We start from the raw sequence: 17,754 nt of genomic DNA on the forward strand, positions 1-17,754 counted from the left end.
TTGGTCCAGCTGGAACCGAGGGTGTCTGGGGAAGAATGGGTAACAGGCCATCTTGAACGCCAGGCCAAGGCCAGGGCACGTAATCTGCCTAACACCCTGACCCGGGGACTGGCAGCTCGTGCCAGGAGCCACTCACCAGGGCTGGGGTTGTCCTGCAGGGCCACCACATACTTAGACCTCTTTCGGAGCCCCTCCAGGAAGGTGACCACCAGGTCACGGATGTCCTCAGCATTGCTGGAGGTGAAGGTGTACTCATCCCCCTTGATGGTGGCCAGCGTAAAGCTGGGGGCTACCAGTTTCGCTCCCCTGCAGGACCAACACGGAGAACAGGGCCCTGTCGGGGTCAGTCCTGCCCAGCCCGAGTGAGATGCAGCACAGCCCAGGTCAGAGCAGCCCAGCGAGAGCGAGACACGACACTCCCTGAAGGAGACCAAGGCCAGCCCAGTCAGATGTGGCCCAGCCAGAAAGAGGCCGGCCCAGCCAGGGTGAGACGGGGCCCAGGCAGCCACAGCTCAGCCTGAGTCAGCCACGGCCAGGCCAAAGTCACACATGGTCCTGGGAGGCCTGCAGGGGGAGCTCACTTCCCCTTTGTTGTCTAATTCCTACTCACCCTTTAAGGCTCAGCCTAGAAACCACTGCCTCCAGGAAGCCCTCCCTGCCCTCCCACAGCCCTCAGCACACTGGCCCCTACTTTAAAATGGCTTATTCGATGTTCATCTCCCCTCTCAAGTGAAGCTGCAAGAGGACAAGGACTATCTTGTCACCACTGCATCCCATGTGCCTGGTCAGAGCTGGACATGACCCAACCCTGGCCCACATCGGACACAGCCCAGAGACACTCCTACAAGCCCCAGATGGGGGGAGGAGGCACTGCTGGGAACGCCAGTCCATTCCAGGACCCACTCCCAACGTTGCTCCCATGTGCCCTGCACTTCTCAGTTTACAAAGAGCTCTCCCGTCGATTATTGCGTGTATTCCTCACCACCGTATTGAAGGAAAGTTAAGACCTCCATTTTAGAGATGAGGACATGGAGGTGAGTCCCACACAGGGCCCTGAATCTCAGGCCAGCTTTTTGTACACGCTCGATTATCCCTGACTGTCCTAACCACCCATGCCCATCTCAGAACAGCCATGAATGTGTTGTAAGTACCCGCCCCCCCCACCCTATTGGGAGGAAGGTGCCTGAGGGGTCTGCAGGGTGCAGCACATGCTGCTCAGTCACATGCGACCAGGACAGGCCACTGCGTGTCTCTGCACCTTGGGGATGTCCTCTGTGAGGTTTCCTTCAAAGGTCCCCATGACCGCAGAAAAGCCCCGGGAGCTCTCTCCTTCCCCGTGTGTCTGCCTGTGTCTCCATCTGCCCCTCCTGACTTCAGAAAGTGCTGAATCAGGACCCTGGGTTTGAGTCCCATCCCTGCCACTGGTCTTCATGCGGCTTTGGACAAGTCCCCGCCCTGCACTAAAGCGGGGAGTGGGGGTTGGACTAACCTACTGCTGGACACGGCCATGATCTCGGGGAAGGACAGCTCCAGAAGCACCTGCTCCTGCTCATCCACGAAGTAGACGCCCGTCCAGTTGACGGCCACAATGACGTCGTTCTTAGGGAGGCTGGGGCCTGGGGCAGAGACAGAGGCACTGAGAGGGCACCTGCCCACTGCTGGACCCAGCCCTTCTCGATCCTCATAACCACCAGGGAGGTGGCCAGGGCGGGGTATATTGATGTCCATTTTACAGATGGGGAAACTGAGGCTCAGAGAACACAACCTCCCTACAAGCCCACACCCCAGGTGCGGTGGGAAGAGAGTGTTGGATTAAGGAACTGGGTTGGAGCCGCATCCCTGCCACTGGTCTGTGCAGCTTGGGACAAGTCTCTGCCCTGTGGTATGGTGGGATATGGGGAGAAGTCAGACAAACTGAGCCCCAATGTTCCCTCGAACCTGATATTTGATGGTTCTGTGAAGCCACCACCAGCACAGGCCCTGGCATGGAGCAGGTGCCTGGTACCAGTGGCCCGAGGTTGGCTAGGCAAGTGGCCTGTGCAGGTTTGTCGGCTGCATCTACTCTCAGCTTCACGGGTTCGGCCCAGCCTGTGCTCTGGGCCACCCTCTTCTGTACACAGTAGGTGCTTTAATGATCACAATACTCAGTCAATTGTTCGACCCAGTGTGTTGCTGAGTACCTACTATGTGCCACGGAGCCCTCCTGGGCTGCAGGGAGGCAGGACCCACTCAGCACATTGACTTGGAGGCCAAGCAGCCCTGCGGGCAGGAGGCTGGCTGACTGGGGAGTCTGGCTCAGGCCATTCCCCTCCCTCTGCCACAGACCAGAGCCATTGAGGGAGGGACGGGAGGCAGGTGGGCTGAGGGGTACCTGAGAACTTGTAGGCTTCGTAAAACCTGGAGAAGAGCAAGGGCCACTTGAAGCGGGCATAGTTGACCACGTCCTCTTTGACCTTCTGGGCATCAGTTCTCCTCTGGGCATAAATCCCCTGGAGGGGCACAGACAGGGACAGGGGACAAAAGACTTGGCACAAGCTCTGTCTGGAAATCAAATGTCCCTGTCCCCAAGTCAGAAGTGGGCCCCAGGCCACCATGTCCTCGTGTACACCATGGCCTCACCCCACCCCCACAGCCCACAGCCTCCCGTCACCCCATCTTCCTCCGATTCCATCAACAGCAGTGAGGACTTGCTAGAGAAACATGGGTCCCCCCTCAGGGAGCTCCCGATTCAGCAGAGTGACAAGAAAGCCCACAATCCCAGCTGGCGCATGTGCAAGGCACAAGGGCAGGGATCAGCGAAGGCGTTTGGGGAACAGGAACATGAGTGGCTAAGGATGGGGCCGGCGGGGGTGCCAGGCCTGACCAAGAAGAGGGAGTGGGAAACCGGTGAGTAGGAGCCAGGGCACCCAGAACCATGGGGGAGGCCACCACTGCGAGGCTGGTCTTTTAGTGGAAACTGACAGGTGAACTTGGGAGTTAGGAAGACTGCAGGGTAGAGAAGAGTTGGAGCCTGGAGTGGGCAAGCAGCTGGGGGAAGAATGCAATGCTCCTGGCAAGAAATTAATGCACAGATGTTTTATTATCTAAAAATATTCTGCTGAGCTTTAATAAGAACTTGGTGGTATTGGAGTAGAATTGGAGGGATCAGAATGAACTCATGGTTTTTATCATCTATGAACACAAACATAGATGAAGACGTGTGTGTGTGCCAGCCCCTATGCTGTCACATTTCCATGCACGAAGAGGGCCCGGAAGCAGTGCCATCCCAAGAGCTGTGAGTATTCAGGGATAAGGGGCTCAGCATCTCCAACCTAATCTCAAATGGCTCAGAAAAAATAATAACATGTATGTGTGCAGAGAAAATAAAAGCAAATGTGGGACAATGTTAATAACTGGTGAGTCTAGGTGAAGTGTATACTGTACACAACAGGCCTAGCTTTTTAACTTGCAACTTTTTCGTAAGTTTGAAATTATTTCAAAATAAAATGTTTTTACCCCTCTGACCCTAATAATCATGCTAATTCGGACCTGTCCACTCTACAAGAGGCCTGGGCCAGGGCTCTGGGATGCACAGGCCAGGGCACTACAGTCCAGCGGGGAGACCCACGAGCTCAGTCATGGGCTCTGAGAGGGCAGAGGGCACATCTGTTGTACTCGCAGCTGTGTCTCCAGGGCCTGGTGCAGTGCCCAGCACATGGCAAGCACCCAAAACAAAGGGAATTCATGAATGATGGCACCCAACCCAGAACATGCCAGGTGCCACATGCACATTGGCAGCGGACACCGAGGACCCAGGGAAGGCAGAAGAGTGGAGGTGGGGATGGAGGCTGGAGCTGTTGGGAGGTGGAATGGATGGGCTTCAGCAGCTAACCAAGTGTGAGGGGTGAGGGAGAGGAGGTGGCCAAGGATAGAAAGAGTGGGGGAGGGAGAACATGCATCTCTCCTGGAGGGGGCTGAGGACAGGGAGGTCCTCGGGGGTGAGCCAGGCCTAGAAGCACAGGGGGTGCAGGGAGCATTCGGGTATAGGTGGAGACTTGTGGGCAGCTCAAGGGAAGGCAAAGAGCTCAGGAGGAGACACATGGGGCTCCTGGGTTAAGGAAGAGGCCACGTGGCATAGGGGTTGAGACACACTGATCTTGGAGCCCTTGGCAACTTGTGTGCAAAGAGGATTATGCTCTTATACAACCAGGGCTTGGAGATGGGGAGGCCCGTGGGTCCCCTCCAGCAGCCAAGGTCCCCCACCACCCCCACCAGGGCACCCCTGCTCTACTTGGAGCGGGTCTCTTAGCTTAGAAGGGAGCTACTCAGGGCTGGTTATGGGCCTGGGGCCTCAAACAAGAGGCAGAGGGGGCCAGTACCTCAAATTCCCCAGGCAGGAAGTTGGGCCAGAGCTCTTTTAGGGGAAAGGAGTTGCACTTCCTAGAAGCTCCTCCAGCATGCACCAACTCTCCTGAGCTGCAGCGCTAATAAGCATTGGTGGGAGGCCAGGAGCTGGGACCCCCAGTGCCCATGGACCCATGGTTTCCCTCATGAGGCCATGGGGCTAGATTTGATCCATCTCTGTGTCCCTGGCACCCAGTGCAGAGTAGAGAGCAGAAAACACAAGTGAACTGATATCCATGGTGGAGAAAGGCTGCTGGGAGCCAGGAGGTCAAGGGTGCCATCCTGTCCTCCCAGCCCCATGGACAGACAGATGTCAGGTAAGAGCTGTGACCTCTTTGATTTCTCAGGTCCTTACCCTTCAGCCAGGTCATCAGAAAGCCCCTTCTTCAAAACCCCAGCCCTCTGACCTTCTTGTGGGCAGCAATGGCCAGCTGGGCCCACTTCTCCAGCGTCCTCAGGGGCGTGATCTCGCGGTCAGGGATGTAGGTGGGCACGAGGTTCAGCAGGCGCTCCAGGATCATCTCGGAGCCGTAGTCCACAAAGTACTGCTGGGAGGCCAGCTCGGCCAAGTCATCCTCCTAGGTGCGGGGAGATCTCATTCACACACGCTCTGGGAAGCCATTCCGGGCCACCAAAGCCCCTAGGCCCTGCATCCTGTAGCTTTCAGACCCTTGCCTTTGGGACCCTGTGCTCTCCCTGACTCACCAGGACCTCCTGTCTGCTTGGTGGAGCCATGAGCACCCCAAGGGCAGGGCCACACTCACCTGCTCCTGGGTTTCCTCAGCACCAGCACAGAGCTGGACTCTGCCCAGGGGCACATGAGCTGACCCAGAGGGACCAGCCAGCCCATTGGTAATGGGTCAGCCACTATCTTCTCAGCCTGATGAGAAATGCCTGCCCTGGAGAATGGGGGACCTGGGTACCGCTGGAGACTATCAGAGGAACGGGGTGCATCACTACCTCCATCACCATCACTACACCCCCTGGGGACAGTCAAGGTGTTGAACAACCAGTGAGCTATAATGCAGAGGTTGCAGAGAGCCAGATGGGCACTGAGCATTTGCCCCTTTTCTGTCTGAGGCTGGTGCATGGCAGCCCCAGTGATGCCTGCCTGGGGCTGCCCAGGGCTATGGCAGCAGGGGCAATAGAGAAAGGGTCTTGGGCACCTTAAAGGCAGTAGATGTTTTCCAACTAGTTCAAAGTATTTTGGAATTTTAGCAACTGATATGGCTGTACTAATACATTCTGCTTGAATATCAGCTCGCCAGCACCAAAACCACCACTATTATCATCACCACCATTACGAACACCAACACCACCATCAGCAGCACCATCATCATCATCACTACCCTCACCACCACCTACACCATCACTGCCTCCACCATCATCCCTTATTTCCATCATCTCCATCCTCATTCCTCCATCATAATAACCAACAGAACCGTAAGTGTCATGAAAACCATCATCACCATCGAAAACAAAGCAACCACATCAATCCTGTCCTCAGGAGATAAAAGGATACACATTTGTAAACTCTGCTCTAAACGAGTGGATCTCTTACTCCTTTAGAGCAGAGTTTCTAGACTAACTAACAATACAGCAAGATGCACAAACAAGATGGTGGAGTGGAAGGACCTGAGCTCACCTCATCTCACAAAAACACCAAAATCACAACTAACTGCTGAACAACCATCGACAAAAAAGGACTGGAACCTACCAAAAAAGATATTCTACTTCCAAAGACAAAGAAGAAGCCACAACAAGACAGTAGGAGGGGTGCATTCGCAATACAATCAAATCCCATGCCAGCCAGGTGGGCAACCCACAAACTGGAAAATAATCATATCGCAGCAGTTCTCTCAAAGGAGTGAGAGTTCTGAGCCCCATGTCAGGCTCCCCAGTCTGGGGGTCTGGCAATGGGAAGAGGAGCCCCTGGAGCACTTGGCTTTGAAGGCCAGCTGGGCTTGATCACAGGAACTCCACAGGACTGGGGGAGAGAGAGACTGCAGTCTTGGAGGGCACACACAAGATTTCACATGCATGGGGACCCAGGGCAAAGTAGTGACTCCATAGGAGCCTGGGACAGACCTACCTGCAGGTCTTAGAGGGTCTCCTGGGGAGACGGGGGGTGGTTGTGGCTCACTGCGGAAACAAGGACACTTGTGGTGGAGGTACAGGGTACTCATTGGCATGAGCTGTCCTGGAGGCTACCATTTTGACACTAAGACCTGGCCCACCCAACAGCTCGAAGGCTCTAATGCTGGGACGTCTCAGGCCGAACAACCAGAAGGGCAGGAACACAGCCCCACTCATCAGCAGACAGGATGCTTAAAGTCTTCCTGAGCCCACAGCTGCCTGTAAACACACCCCTTGACATGGCCCTGATCACCAGAGGGACAACACCCAGCTCCACCTACCAGTGGGCAGGAACCAGTCCCTCCCACCAGGAAGCCTCTTAGACCAGCCTCATGCATCAGCGGCAGACACCAGAAGCAAGAGGAACTAAAATTCTGCAGGCTGTGGGACCATAAACACAGAAAGTTAGACAAAATGAGACAGCAGAGGAATATGTTCTAGATGAAGGAACAAGATAAAACCCCAGAAGAACAACTAAGTGAAGTGGAGATAGGCAATCTACCTGAAAAAGAATTCAGAGTAATGATGGTAAAGATGATCCAAGATGTTGGAAAAAGAATGGAGGCAAAGATTGAGAAGATAAAAGAAATGTTTAACAAAGACCTAGAAGAACTAAAGAACAAACAAACAGAGGTGAACAATACAAAAACTGAAATGAAAAATACTCTAGAAGGAATCAATAGCAGAATAAATGAGGCAGAAGAAAGGATAAGTGAGCTGGAAGACAGAGTGGTGGAAATCACTGCCACAGAACAGAATAAAGAGAAAACAAATGAGGACAGGGCTTTCCTGGTGGCACAGTGGTTAAGAATCCACCTGCCAATGCAGGGGACACAGGTTTGAGCCCTGGTCCAGGAAGATGCCACATGCCACAGAGCAACTAAGCCCATGTGCCACAACTACTGAAGCCTGTGTGCCTAGAGCCCGTGCTCCACAAGAGAAACCACCACAATGAGAAGCCCGAGCACCACAACGAAGAGTAACCCCTGCTCGCCGCAACCAGAGAAAAGCCTGCGCACAGCAACGAAGACCCAACACAGCCAAAAATAAATAAATAAATAAATAAATAAAATTTATTAAGAAAAAGAAATGAGGACAGTTTAAGAGACCTCTGGGACAACATTAAGTGCACCAACAATCACATTACAGGGGTCCCAGAAGGAGAAGAGAGAGAGAAAGGACCTGAGAAAATATTTGAAGAGATAATAGCTGAAAACTTCTCTAACATGGGAAAGGAAACAGTCACCTAATCCAAGAAGCGCAGAGAGTCCCATACAGGATAAACCCAAGGAGGAACACGCTGAGATACATATTAATCAAACTGACAAAAATTGAAGACAAAAAGAAAATATTAAAAGCAGCAAGGGAAAAGCAAAACATAACATACAAGGGAATCCCCATAACGTTATCAGCTGAGTTTTCAGCAGACCAGAAGGGAGTGGCACGATATATTTAAATTGATGAAAGGGAAAAAACTACAACCAAGAATACTCTACCCAGCAAGGCTCTCATTCAGATTTGATGGAGAAATCAAAAGCTTTACAGAGAAGCAAAAGCTAAGAGAATTCAGCACCACCAAACCAGCTTTACAACAAATGCTAAAGGCACTTCTCTAGGCAGAAAAGAAAAGCCCACAACTAGAAGTAAGAAAATTACAAGTGGGAGAGCTCACTGATAAAGGCAAACATACAGTAAAGGTGGGAAACCATCCACACACAAATATGTTATCAAAACCAACAATTGTGAGAAGAGGGTACAAATGCAGGATGTTGGAAACACATTTGAAATTAAGAGACCAACAACTTAAAACAATCTTGTATATATATGGACAGCTATATCAAAACCTCATGGTAACCACAAACCAAAAATCTACAATAGAGATACCCACAAAAAAGAAAAAAGAATCCAAACACAACACTAGTCATCAAATCAAAAGAGGAAAAAAGAGGAAGGGAAGAAGAGAGAACTACAAAACAATCCCAAAACAATGAACAAAATGGCAATAAGAACATACATATCAGTAATTACCTTAAATGCAAATGAATCAAATTACCTTAAATGCAAATGAACCAAAAGACATACACTAGCTGAATGGATACAAAAACAAGACCTATATACATGCTGTCAACAAGAGACCCCCTTCAGATCTAGGGACACATACAGACTGAAAGTGAGGGGATGGAAAAAGATATTCCATGCAAATGGAAATCGAAAGAAAGCTGGAGTAGCAATATCCATATCAGACAAAATAGACTTTAAAATAAAGACAGATGGTTACAAGAGACAAAGGTGGACACTACATAATGATCATGGGAGCAATCCAAGAAGAAGATAAAACAACTGTAAATATATATGCACCTAACATAGGAGCACCTCAATATATAAGGCAAATGCTAATAGCCATAAAAGGAGGAACCAACAGTAACACAATAATAGTGGGGGACTTTAACACCCCACTTATATCAATGGACAGATCATCCAGACAGAAAATCAATAAGGAAACACAAGCCTTAAATGATACATTAGACCAGGTGGACTTAATTGATATTTATAGAGCATTCCAACCAAAAGCAGCAGAATACACATTCATCTCAAATGCCCATGGAACATTCTCCAGGATAGATCACATGCTGTGCCATAAAGCAAGCCTTGATAAATTTAAGAAAACTGAAATCACATCAAGCATCTTTTCTGACCACAATGCTATGAGATTAGAAATCAACTACAAGGAAAAAAAACTGTAAAAAACACAAACACATGGAGGCTAAACAATATGCTACTAAACAACCAATGGATCACTGAAGAAATCAAAGAGGAAATCAAAAAATTCCTAGAGACAAATGAAAATGAAAACATGATGACCCAAAACCTATGGGATGCAGCAAAAACTTTTCTAAGAGGGAAGTTTAAAGCAACACAATCTTACCTCAGGAAACAAGAAAAATCTCAAATAAACAACCTAAACTAAAACCTAAAGCAACTAGAGAAAGAAGAACAAACAAAACCTAAAGTTAGTAGAAGGAAAGAAATCATAAAGATCAGAGCAGAAATAAATGAAATAGAGATGAAAAATAATAGAAAAGATCGATGAAACAAAAAGATGGTTCTTTGAGAAGATAAAAAATTGATAAACCATTAGCCAGACTCATCAAGGAAAAAAGGGAGAGGTCTCAATAAAATTAGAAATGAAAAAGAAGTTACAGCAATACCACAGAAATACAAAGGATCATAAGAGACGACTACAAGCAACTATATGCTGATAAAATGGACAAGCTAGAGGAAATGGACAAATTCTTAGAAAAGTACAGTCTCCCAAAACTGAACCAGGAAGAAACAGAAAATATGAACAGACCAATCACAAGTACTGAAATTGAAACTGTGATTTAACAACTCCCAACAAACAAAAGTCCAGGACCTGATAGCTTCACAGTGAATTCTATCAAACATTTAGAGAAGAGTTAACACCTATCCTTCTGAAACTATTCAAAAAATACCACACAAAAAAAGTGCAATATCACTGATGAACACAGATGCAAAAATCCTCAACAAAATACTAGCAATCCGAATCCAACATTAAAAGGATCATACACCACGATCAAGTGGGATTGATCCCAGGGATGCAAGGATTTTTCAATATCCGCAAATCAATCAGTGTGATACACCACATTAACAAACTGAAGAATAAAAACCACCATTCTTTTAAAGGTTGTGCCCTGCCCCCTTCCCTCTTGTTTCATTCACACCTAAGGAAGAAGGAAGATGGCTTGTGCTGAGTATTCTTTTCATCTGTCAAGTCTAGAGGAGCTTGTTGGAGTTCTGCAGAAGGTGTTAAAGGATAACTTTGCTGATGTCCAGGTCTCTATAGTTGAGTGCCCTGATTTGACTAAGGACCATTTACCTTTCCTGTAAAAGGCATCTGTGGGAAAACTAGAATTGCAGAAGTAGGAGGTGTGCCTTACTTATTGCCTCTTGTAAATCAAAAAAAAAGTTTATAACCTAAATAAGATTGCAAAAGAAATCCAACTTCCCAGAGCTTTTATTCTTAGAGCAGGAGCAGGCCCATTTCAGACTCTTGGATTCAATTCTGAGTTTATGTCAGTTGTTCAAACAGAAAGTGAACACAAACCTCCTGTGTATTGAAGTTAATTTGCTCGTGTTAACCCTGAAGGTGGAGGGTGCCTACTAGAGAAATACAGTGAGAATATCATGATTTGGGGTGTGCATTACTGGCTAATCTTTTTGCCAGTGAGGGCCAACCTGGAAAGGTCATTGAGATGAAAGCCAAAAGAAGAACTGGAAAACTTAACTTTGTGACTTGTATGAGACAGACTCTTGAAAAACATTATGGAGATAAGCCTGTGGGGATGGGAGGTACTTTCGTGATTCAGAAGAGAAAAGTGAAGACACACATTATGCCCACAGAATTGTCTTCCTGCCCATTGAACTCTGATGAAGATGTGAATAAATTGTTGCATTTTTATGAGATGAAGGCTCCTTTGGTCTGTCTGCTGGTTTTTGTCTCCAGAGACCCAGGGTTTGATTTGAGGTTGGAGCACACTCGTTGTTTCAGTCATCATGGAAAAGGTGGACACTACAATTATGACACCACCCCAGATATAGTGGAATAACTTGGGTATCCAAGTTACCTGCAGAGTTTCTCTATTGCATTGACCAACCAAAAGAGACCCATTCTTTTGGGCGAGATTAAATCAACTGATACTCATTTAGAAGAAGAAATAATTAAGGTTAATTGATTGATTAACTCATTAATGGATAGTAATACAAAATCCAAAGGGGTCAGCAAGATGGCAGAGGAGTAGGAGGACGTGGAATTCATCTCTCCCCACAAACGCATCAAGAATACATCTACAAATGGAACAATTCTCACAGAGCACCAGCTGAACACTAGCAGAGGACCTCAGATACCTAAGAGGACAAGAAAGATCCCCGTGTAACCAGGTAGGATGAAAGAAAGAAAAAGGGAAAAAGAAAAGGAGAGGAAGTGGGATGGGAATGGCACCCCTGGGTCGGGGGGAGCTGAAGGAGAGGAGAGGGTCCCACATCCGGGGAAGCCCCCTCATAGACAGGGACATGAACTGGGACAGAAGGGAATTCATGGGCTATTGGAAGAGAGTGCCAACAGCCAAGCAGGACAGAGTGAGACCTACACAGATGGTCTGTGCCACAGCCCTGTGCGCCCCAGCCTGAGACAGGTGTCCACTAGTGTGCACAGAGGCTGAGTGCTGGAACATGGGGTTTGGAGAGCAGACCCAGGAGAGGACTGCTGTTGGCTGTGAGGAGACAGCCTGAGGGGGTGGAAGTGAGGAAGTCCGCAAGCGGGAATGCTTGTGGAGGAAACTTGGACTGCCACAGAAGCAAAGAGCCATAGTTAAGTGATGCATAAGGGGCGGAGCTGCCATTGCAGCCTCTCTCCCCATGTGCCAGCCCCTGCCTCCCTGGGCACTAAGAAGGGTCCCCGCTGGGGCCAGCTCTCCTGTGACCGTGACTGCTGGCTCCCCCACGCGCCCATTGCCACCGGGGCAGACTCATGTGCTCCAGGGCAGCCTCGGGAGCAGACCTCTGTGGGTGGCCCACACGCAGAGGTGGGGCTGAAACCACAGCTGAGCCCCAGGGGACATGCAACTAAGAAAGAAAAGCTGAAATCTCTCTGCACAGCTGCGCAAACCATGAATTGACACCCCCGTGACTGGCCTTTTAAAGTCAGCGCCTACAGAACATCTGAATGGACAATGAGTGCTCCTGCAGCCAAGGCAGGTCTAGCTTTAGCAGCTGTAGACTTTGTGGGCACATACACATGGGGGTTGGGCCAGCCTAGAGTTGGAGCTGCCCCCATAGCATCCACAGTGGGTCCAGATCCATGACTACTGCAATCCTAGGACCTGACTTCAGTAGATCTATGCTGGTGGCCTGGTAAAAACAACATATGAGAGACACCAGGGCCGATTGCTGGCATACCCACATTTAAGGTGGGGCTGAGAGCAGTGCCAATGACAGTGTAATCTGAGAGCTCGCACAACAGGTGAAAGGTGACACAACAGAGCACACCCACAAGTGAACAGCTCCAGAGGAGGAAAACTCAGTGGCTTCCTTCCCAGTGGGGGGGCTCCAATCCTGCCTACCTCACAGTGCACATCAGAAACACAGCTAAGAAGCAGATCTGGGGGCCTCTACTCCAACAACTAGGGAGCAGAGCGCATCTCTGACAGGGCAGTGACAACCACAGAGCAAAGGGGATGCTCTACTCAATATCCAGTACAGGCTATGGTCACCACAACATCAGTCATACCTCCTATAAAGGTGCTAATGGCCAGAATACACTGAGGAAAGAAGTGGCAGATATCTATACTAAAAACAACCCTCACACCAAAAAATATTAAACCCACGCAGGCAACACATGGACGTTCCCACATAAAATAGCCCTCCAAGACAGTCTGAGAGTCTGGCATTGGGCAGAAGAACCCCCAGAGCATTTAGCCCCGAAGGCCAGCAGGGCTTGAGGGCAGGAGCTCCACAGGGCTGGGGGAAATGGAGACTCCACTCTTGGAGGGTGCACACAAGGTCTCACGTGCACTGGGACCCAGCACAAAGCAGTACCTGATAGAAACCTGGATTATATCTACCTAGGGGTCTTAGAGGGTCTCCTGGGGATGCGAAGGTCAACTATCACTCACTGTGAAGGCTAGGACACTGAAGGCCCAGGGAATACTGATCACAGTGAGATCTTCCAGAGGTGCGCATTTCAGCACCAAGACCCGGCTTGAGAGCTGGATAGTCTCAGTCCAAACAACCCCCAAGATAAGGACACAGCCCCACCCATCAGAAGACAGGCTGCCTGAAGTCACACTGAGCTCACAACCACCTCAAAACACACCCCTTGACACAGCCCTGCCCATCAGAGGGACAAGATACAGCTCCACCCACAAGAGAGCAGGCACCAATCCCTCCCACCAGGAAGCCTACCCAAGTCGCTGGACCAACCTCACCCACCAGGGAGCAGACACCAGAAACAAGAGGAACTATGATCCTGCAGCCTGTGGAAAGGAGACCCCAAACACAGAAAGTCAGACAAAATTAGTTGACAGAGAAATATGTTGCAAATGAAGGAACAAGATAAAAACCACAAGAACAACTAAATGACGAGGAGATAGGCAATCTATCTGAAAAAGAATTCAGAGTAATGATAGTAAAGATGATCCAAAATCTCAAAAAAAGAGTGGAGGCACAAATCGAGAAGATACAAGAAATGTTTAACAAGGAGCTACGGACTTCGCTGGTGGTGCAGCAGTTAAGAATCTGCCTGCCAATGCAGGGGACACAGATTCAATCCCTGGTCCGGGAAGATCCTGCATGCCGTGGAGCAACTAAGCCCATGCGCCACAACTACTGAGCCTGTGCTCTAGAGCCTGCAAGGTGCAACTACTGAGCCTGCATGCCACAACTACTGAAGTCCGCGAGCCTAGAGCCTGTGCTCCTCAATAAGAGAAGCCACCGCAATGAGAAGCCTGCGTGCTGCAACAAAGAGTAGCCCCGGATCGCTGCAACAAAGAGTAGCCCTGGCTCGCCGCAACTAGAGAAAGCCTGTGAGCAGCAACAGAGACCCAATGCAGCGATAAATAAATTAATTAATTAATAGATAGATAGATAGATAAATAAACAAATAAATTTATTTATTTATTTAAAAAACCCAAGGAGCTAGAAGATTTAAAGAACAAATAGAGATGAACAATACAGTAACTGAAATGAAAAATATTCTAGAAGGAATCAACAGCAGAATAAATGAGGCAGAAGAAAGGATAAGAGAGCTGGAAGACAGAGTGGTGGAAATCACTGTCACAGAACATAATAAAGAAAAAAGAACGAAAAGAAATGAGGACAGTCTCAGAAACCTCTGGGACAATATTAAACACATGAACATTCACATTATGGGGGTCCCAGAAGGAGAAGAGAAAGAGGAAGGGCCTGAGAAAATGTTTGAAGATGTTATAGCTGAAAACTTGCCTAACATGAGAAAGGAAAAACTCACTGAAGTCCAGGAAGCACAGAGAATCCCATGCAGGATAAACCCAAGGAGGAACATGCTGAGACACATATTAATCAAAACAACAAGAATTAAAGACAAAGAAAAATATTAAAAACAACAAGGGAAAAACAACAAACAACATACCAGGGAATCCCCATAAGGTTATCAGCTGAATTTTCAGCAGAAACTCTGTAGGCCAGAAGGGAGTAGCATGATATATTTAAAGTGATGAAAGGGAAGAACCTACAACCAAGAATACTCTATTTTGGGACTTCCCTGGTGATGCAGTGGTTAAGAATCCACCTACCAATGCAGGGGACACGGGTTCGAGCCCTGGTCTAGGAAGATTTCACATGCCTCAGAGCAACTAAGCCTGTGAGCCACAACTACTGAGCCTGTACTCTAGAGCCTGCGTGCCACAACTACTGAGCCTGTGTGCCACACCTACTGAAGCCCGCGTGCCTAGAGCCCATGCTCCACAACAAGAGAAGCCACCGCAATGAGAAGCCTGCGCACTGCAATGAAGAGTAGCCCCCGCTCACCGCAACTAGAGAAAGCCCACGTGCAGCAACGAAGACCCAACACAACCAAAAATAAATAAATAAAATAAATAAATTTATATATAAAAAAAAAAAGAATACTCTACCCAGCAGAGTTCTCATTCAGATTCAACAGAGAACTCAAAAACTTTACAGACAAGCAAAAGCTAAGAGAATTCAGCACCACCAAACCAGCTTTACAACAAATGTTAAAGGAACTTCTCTAGGTGGGAAAGAGACCAGCAACTTAAAACAACCTTGTACATATATACACTGCTAAATCAAAACCTCACGGGAAATGCAAACCCAAAACTACAGTAGATACACATACACAAAAGAAAAAGCAACCCAAACACAACACTAAAGATGGTGATCAAACCACAACAGAAGAGAACAAAAGAGGAAGGGAAGAAAAAACACCTACAAACCCAAAACAATTAAGAAAATGGCACTAGGAACATACATATTGATGATTACTTTAAATATAAATGGATTAAATGCTCCAACCAAAAGACATAGATGGGCTGAATGGATACAAAAACAAGATCTGTATATATGCTGTCTACAAGAGACCCACTTCAGATCTAGGGACACATACAGACTGAAAGTGGGGGGATGGAAAAAGATATTCCATGCAAATGAAAATCAAAAGAAAACTGGAATAGCAATACCTATATCAGACAAAATAGACTTTAAAATAAAGACTGTTACAAGAAACAAGGAAGAACACTACATAATGATCAAGGGAGCAATCCAAGAAGAAGATATAACAATTGTAAATATATATGCACCCAACACAGGAGCACCTCAATATATAAGGCAAATGCTAACAGCCATAAAAGGAGAAATCAACAGTAACACAATAATAGTGGGGGACTTTAACACCCCACTTACACCAACAGACAGATCATCCAGACAGAAAATTAATAAGGAAACATAAGCCTTAAATGACACATTAGACCAGATAGACTTAATTGGTATCTATAGGACATTCCATTGAAAGCAGCAGAATACACATTCATCTCAAGTGCACATGGAACATTCTCCAGGATAGATCACATCTTGTACCACAAATCAAACCTCACTAAATTTAAGAAAATTGAAATCATCTCAAGCATCTTTTCCAATCACAATGCTACGAGATTAGAAATCAATTACAAGAAAAAAAAAAACACTGTAAGAAACAAAAACACATGGAGACTAAACAATATGTTACTAAACAACCAATGGATCACTGAAGAAATCAAGAGGAAATTAAAAAATACTTAGGGACTTCTCTGGTGGTCCAGTGCTTAAGATTCCATGCTTCTACCGCAGGGAGTGTGAGTTCAATCCCTGGTCAGGGAACTAAGATCCCACATGCCACGCGGCACAGCCAAAAAGATTTAAAAAAAATACCTAGAGACAAATGACAACAAAACCACAACAATCCAAAACCTATGGGATGCAGCAAAAACTGTTCTAAGATTGTATAGCAATACAATTTTACCTCAGGAAACAAGAAAAATCTGAAGTAAACAATCTAACCTTATACCTAAAGCAACTAGAGAAAGAACAAACAAAACCTAAAGTTAGTAGAAGGAAAGAAATCGTAAAGGTCAGAGCAGAAATAAATGAAACAGAGACAACGAAAACAATAGAAAAGATCAATGAAACAAGAAGCTGGTTCTAAGAAAAGATAAACAAAATTGATAAACCTTTAGCCAAACTCATCAAGAAAAAAATGGAGAAGGCTCAAATCAATAAAATTAGAAATGAAAAAGGAGAAGTTACAACTGACACCACAGAAATACAAAGGATCATAAGAGACTACTACAAGCAACTGTATGCCAACAAAATGGACAACCTGGAAGAAATGGACAAATTCTTAGAAAGGTACAGTCTTGAAAATGGAGTAGAAGGACGTGCGCTCACTCCCTCTTGAGAGAGCACCAGAATCACAACTAACTGCTGAACAATCATTGACAGGAAGACACTGGAACTCACCAAAAAAGATACCCCACATCCAAAGACAAAGGAGAAGCCACAATGAGATGGTAGGAGGGGCACAATCACAATAAAATCAAATCCCATAACAGCTGGGTGGGTGACTCACAAACTGGAGAACACTTATACCACAGAAGTCCACCCACTGGAGTGAAGGTTCTGAGCCCCATGTCAGGCTTCCCAACCTGGGGGTCTGGCAACGGGAGGAGGAATTCCCAGAGAATCAGACTTTGAAGGCTAGCGGGATTTGATTGCAGGACTTCGACAGGACTGGGGGAAACAGAGACTCCACTCTTGGAAGCAACACACAAAGTAGTGTGTGCATCGGGACCCAGGGGAAGGAGCAGTGACCCCATGGGAGACTGAATCAGCCCTACCTGCTAGTGTTGGAGGGTCTCCTGCAGAGGTAGGGGGTGGCTGTGTCTCACCATGAGGACAAGGACACTGGCAGAAGTTCTGGGAAGTACTCCTTGGCATGAGCCCTCCCAGAGTCCGACATTAGCCCCATCAAAGAGCCTGGGTAGGCTCCAGTGTTGGGTCACCTCAGGTCAAACAACCAACAGGGAGGGAACCCAGCCCCACCCAACAGCAGAGAAGTGGATTAAAGTTTTACTGAGCTCTGCCCACCAGAGCAACACCCAGCTCTACCCACCACCAGTCCCTCCCATC

General features: G+C 47.6%; 1 protein-coding gene and 1 pseudogene across 3 annotated transcripts in view; one reads left to right on the forward strand and one right to left on the reverse strand.

Annotated features, from left to right (window-relative positions):
• Positions 1–17,754, reverse strand: part of MYO7A (myosin VIIA) — an 83,939-nt gene that overhangs the window by 15,122 nt on the left and 51,063 nt on the right. For 2 of the 3 annotated variants that reach the window (XM_061202823.1, XM_061202822.1), the window contains exons 30-33: positions 4,791–4,961; positions 2,372–2,489; positions 1,490–1,616; positions 137–306 (exon numbers count right to left, since the gene is read on the reverse strand). In XM_061202823.1, coding sequence (XP_061058806.1) covers positions 137–306; positions 1,490–1,616; positions 2,372–2,489; positions 4,791–4,961 — 586 coding nt within the window. Of the gene's footprint in view, positions 1–136; positions 421–1,489; positions 1,617–2,371; positions 2,490–4,790; positions 4,962–17,754 lie in introns of all 3 variants that reach the window. The other variant, XM_061202821.1, reaches the window with a different exon arrangement.
• LOC133099258 (ester hydrolase C11orf54 homolog) lies at positions 10,279–11,227 on the forward strand (annotated as a pseudogene).

The sequence above is a fragment of the Eubalaena glacialis genome, chromosome 10 (genome assembly GCF_028564815.1).
Source record: "Eubalaena glacialis isolate mEubGla1 chromosome 10, mEubGla1.1.hap2.+ XY, whole genome shotgun sequence".
In the NCBI taxonomy this organism is placed as follows: Eukaryota; Metazoa; Chordata; class Mammalia; order Artiodactyla; family Balaenidae; genus Eubalaena; species Eubalaena glacialis.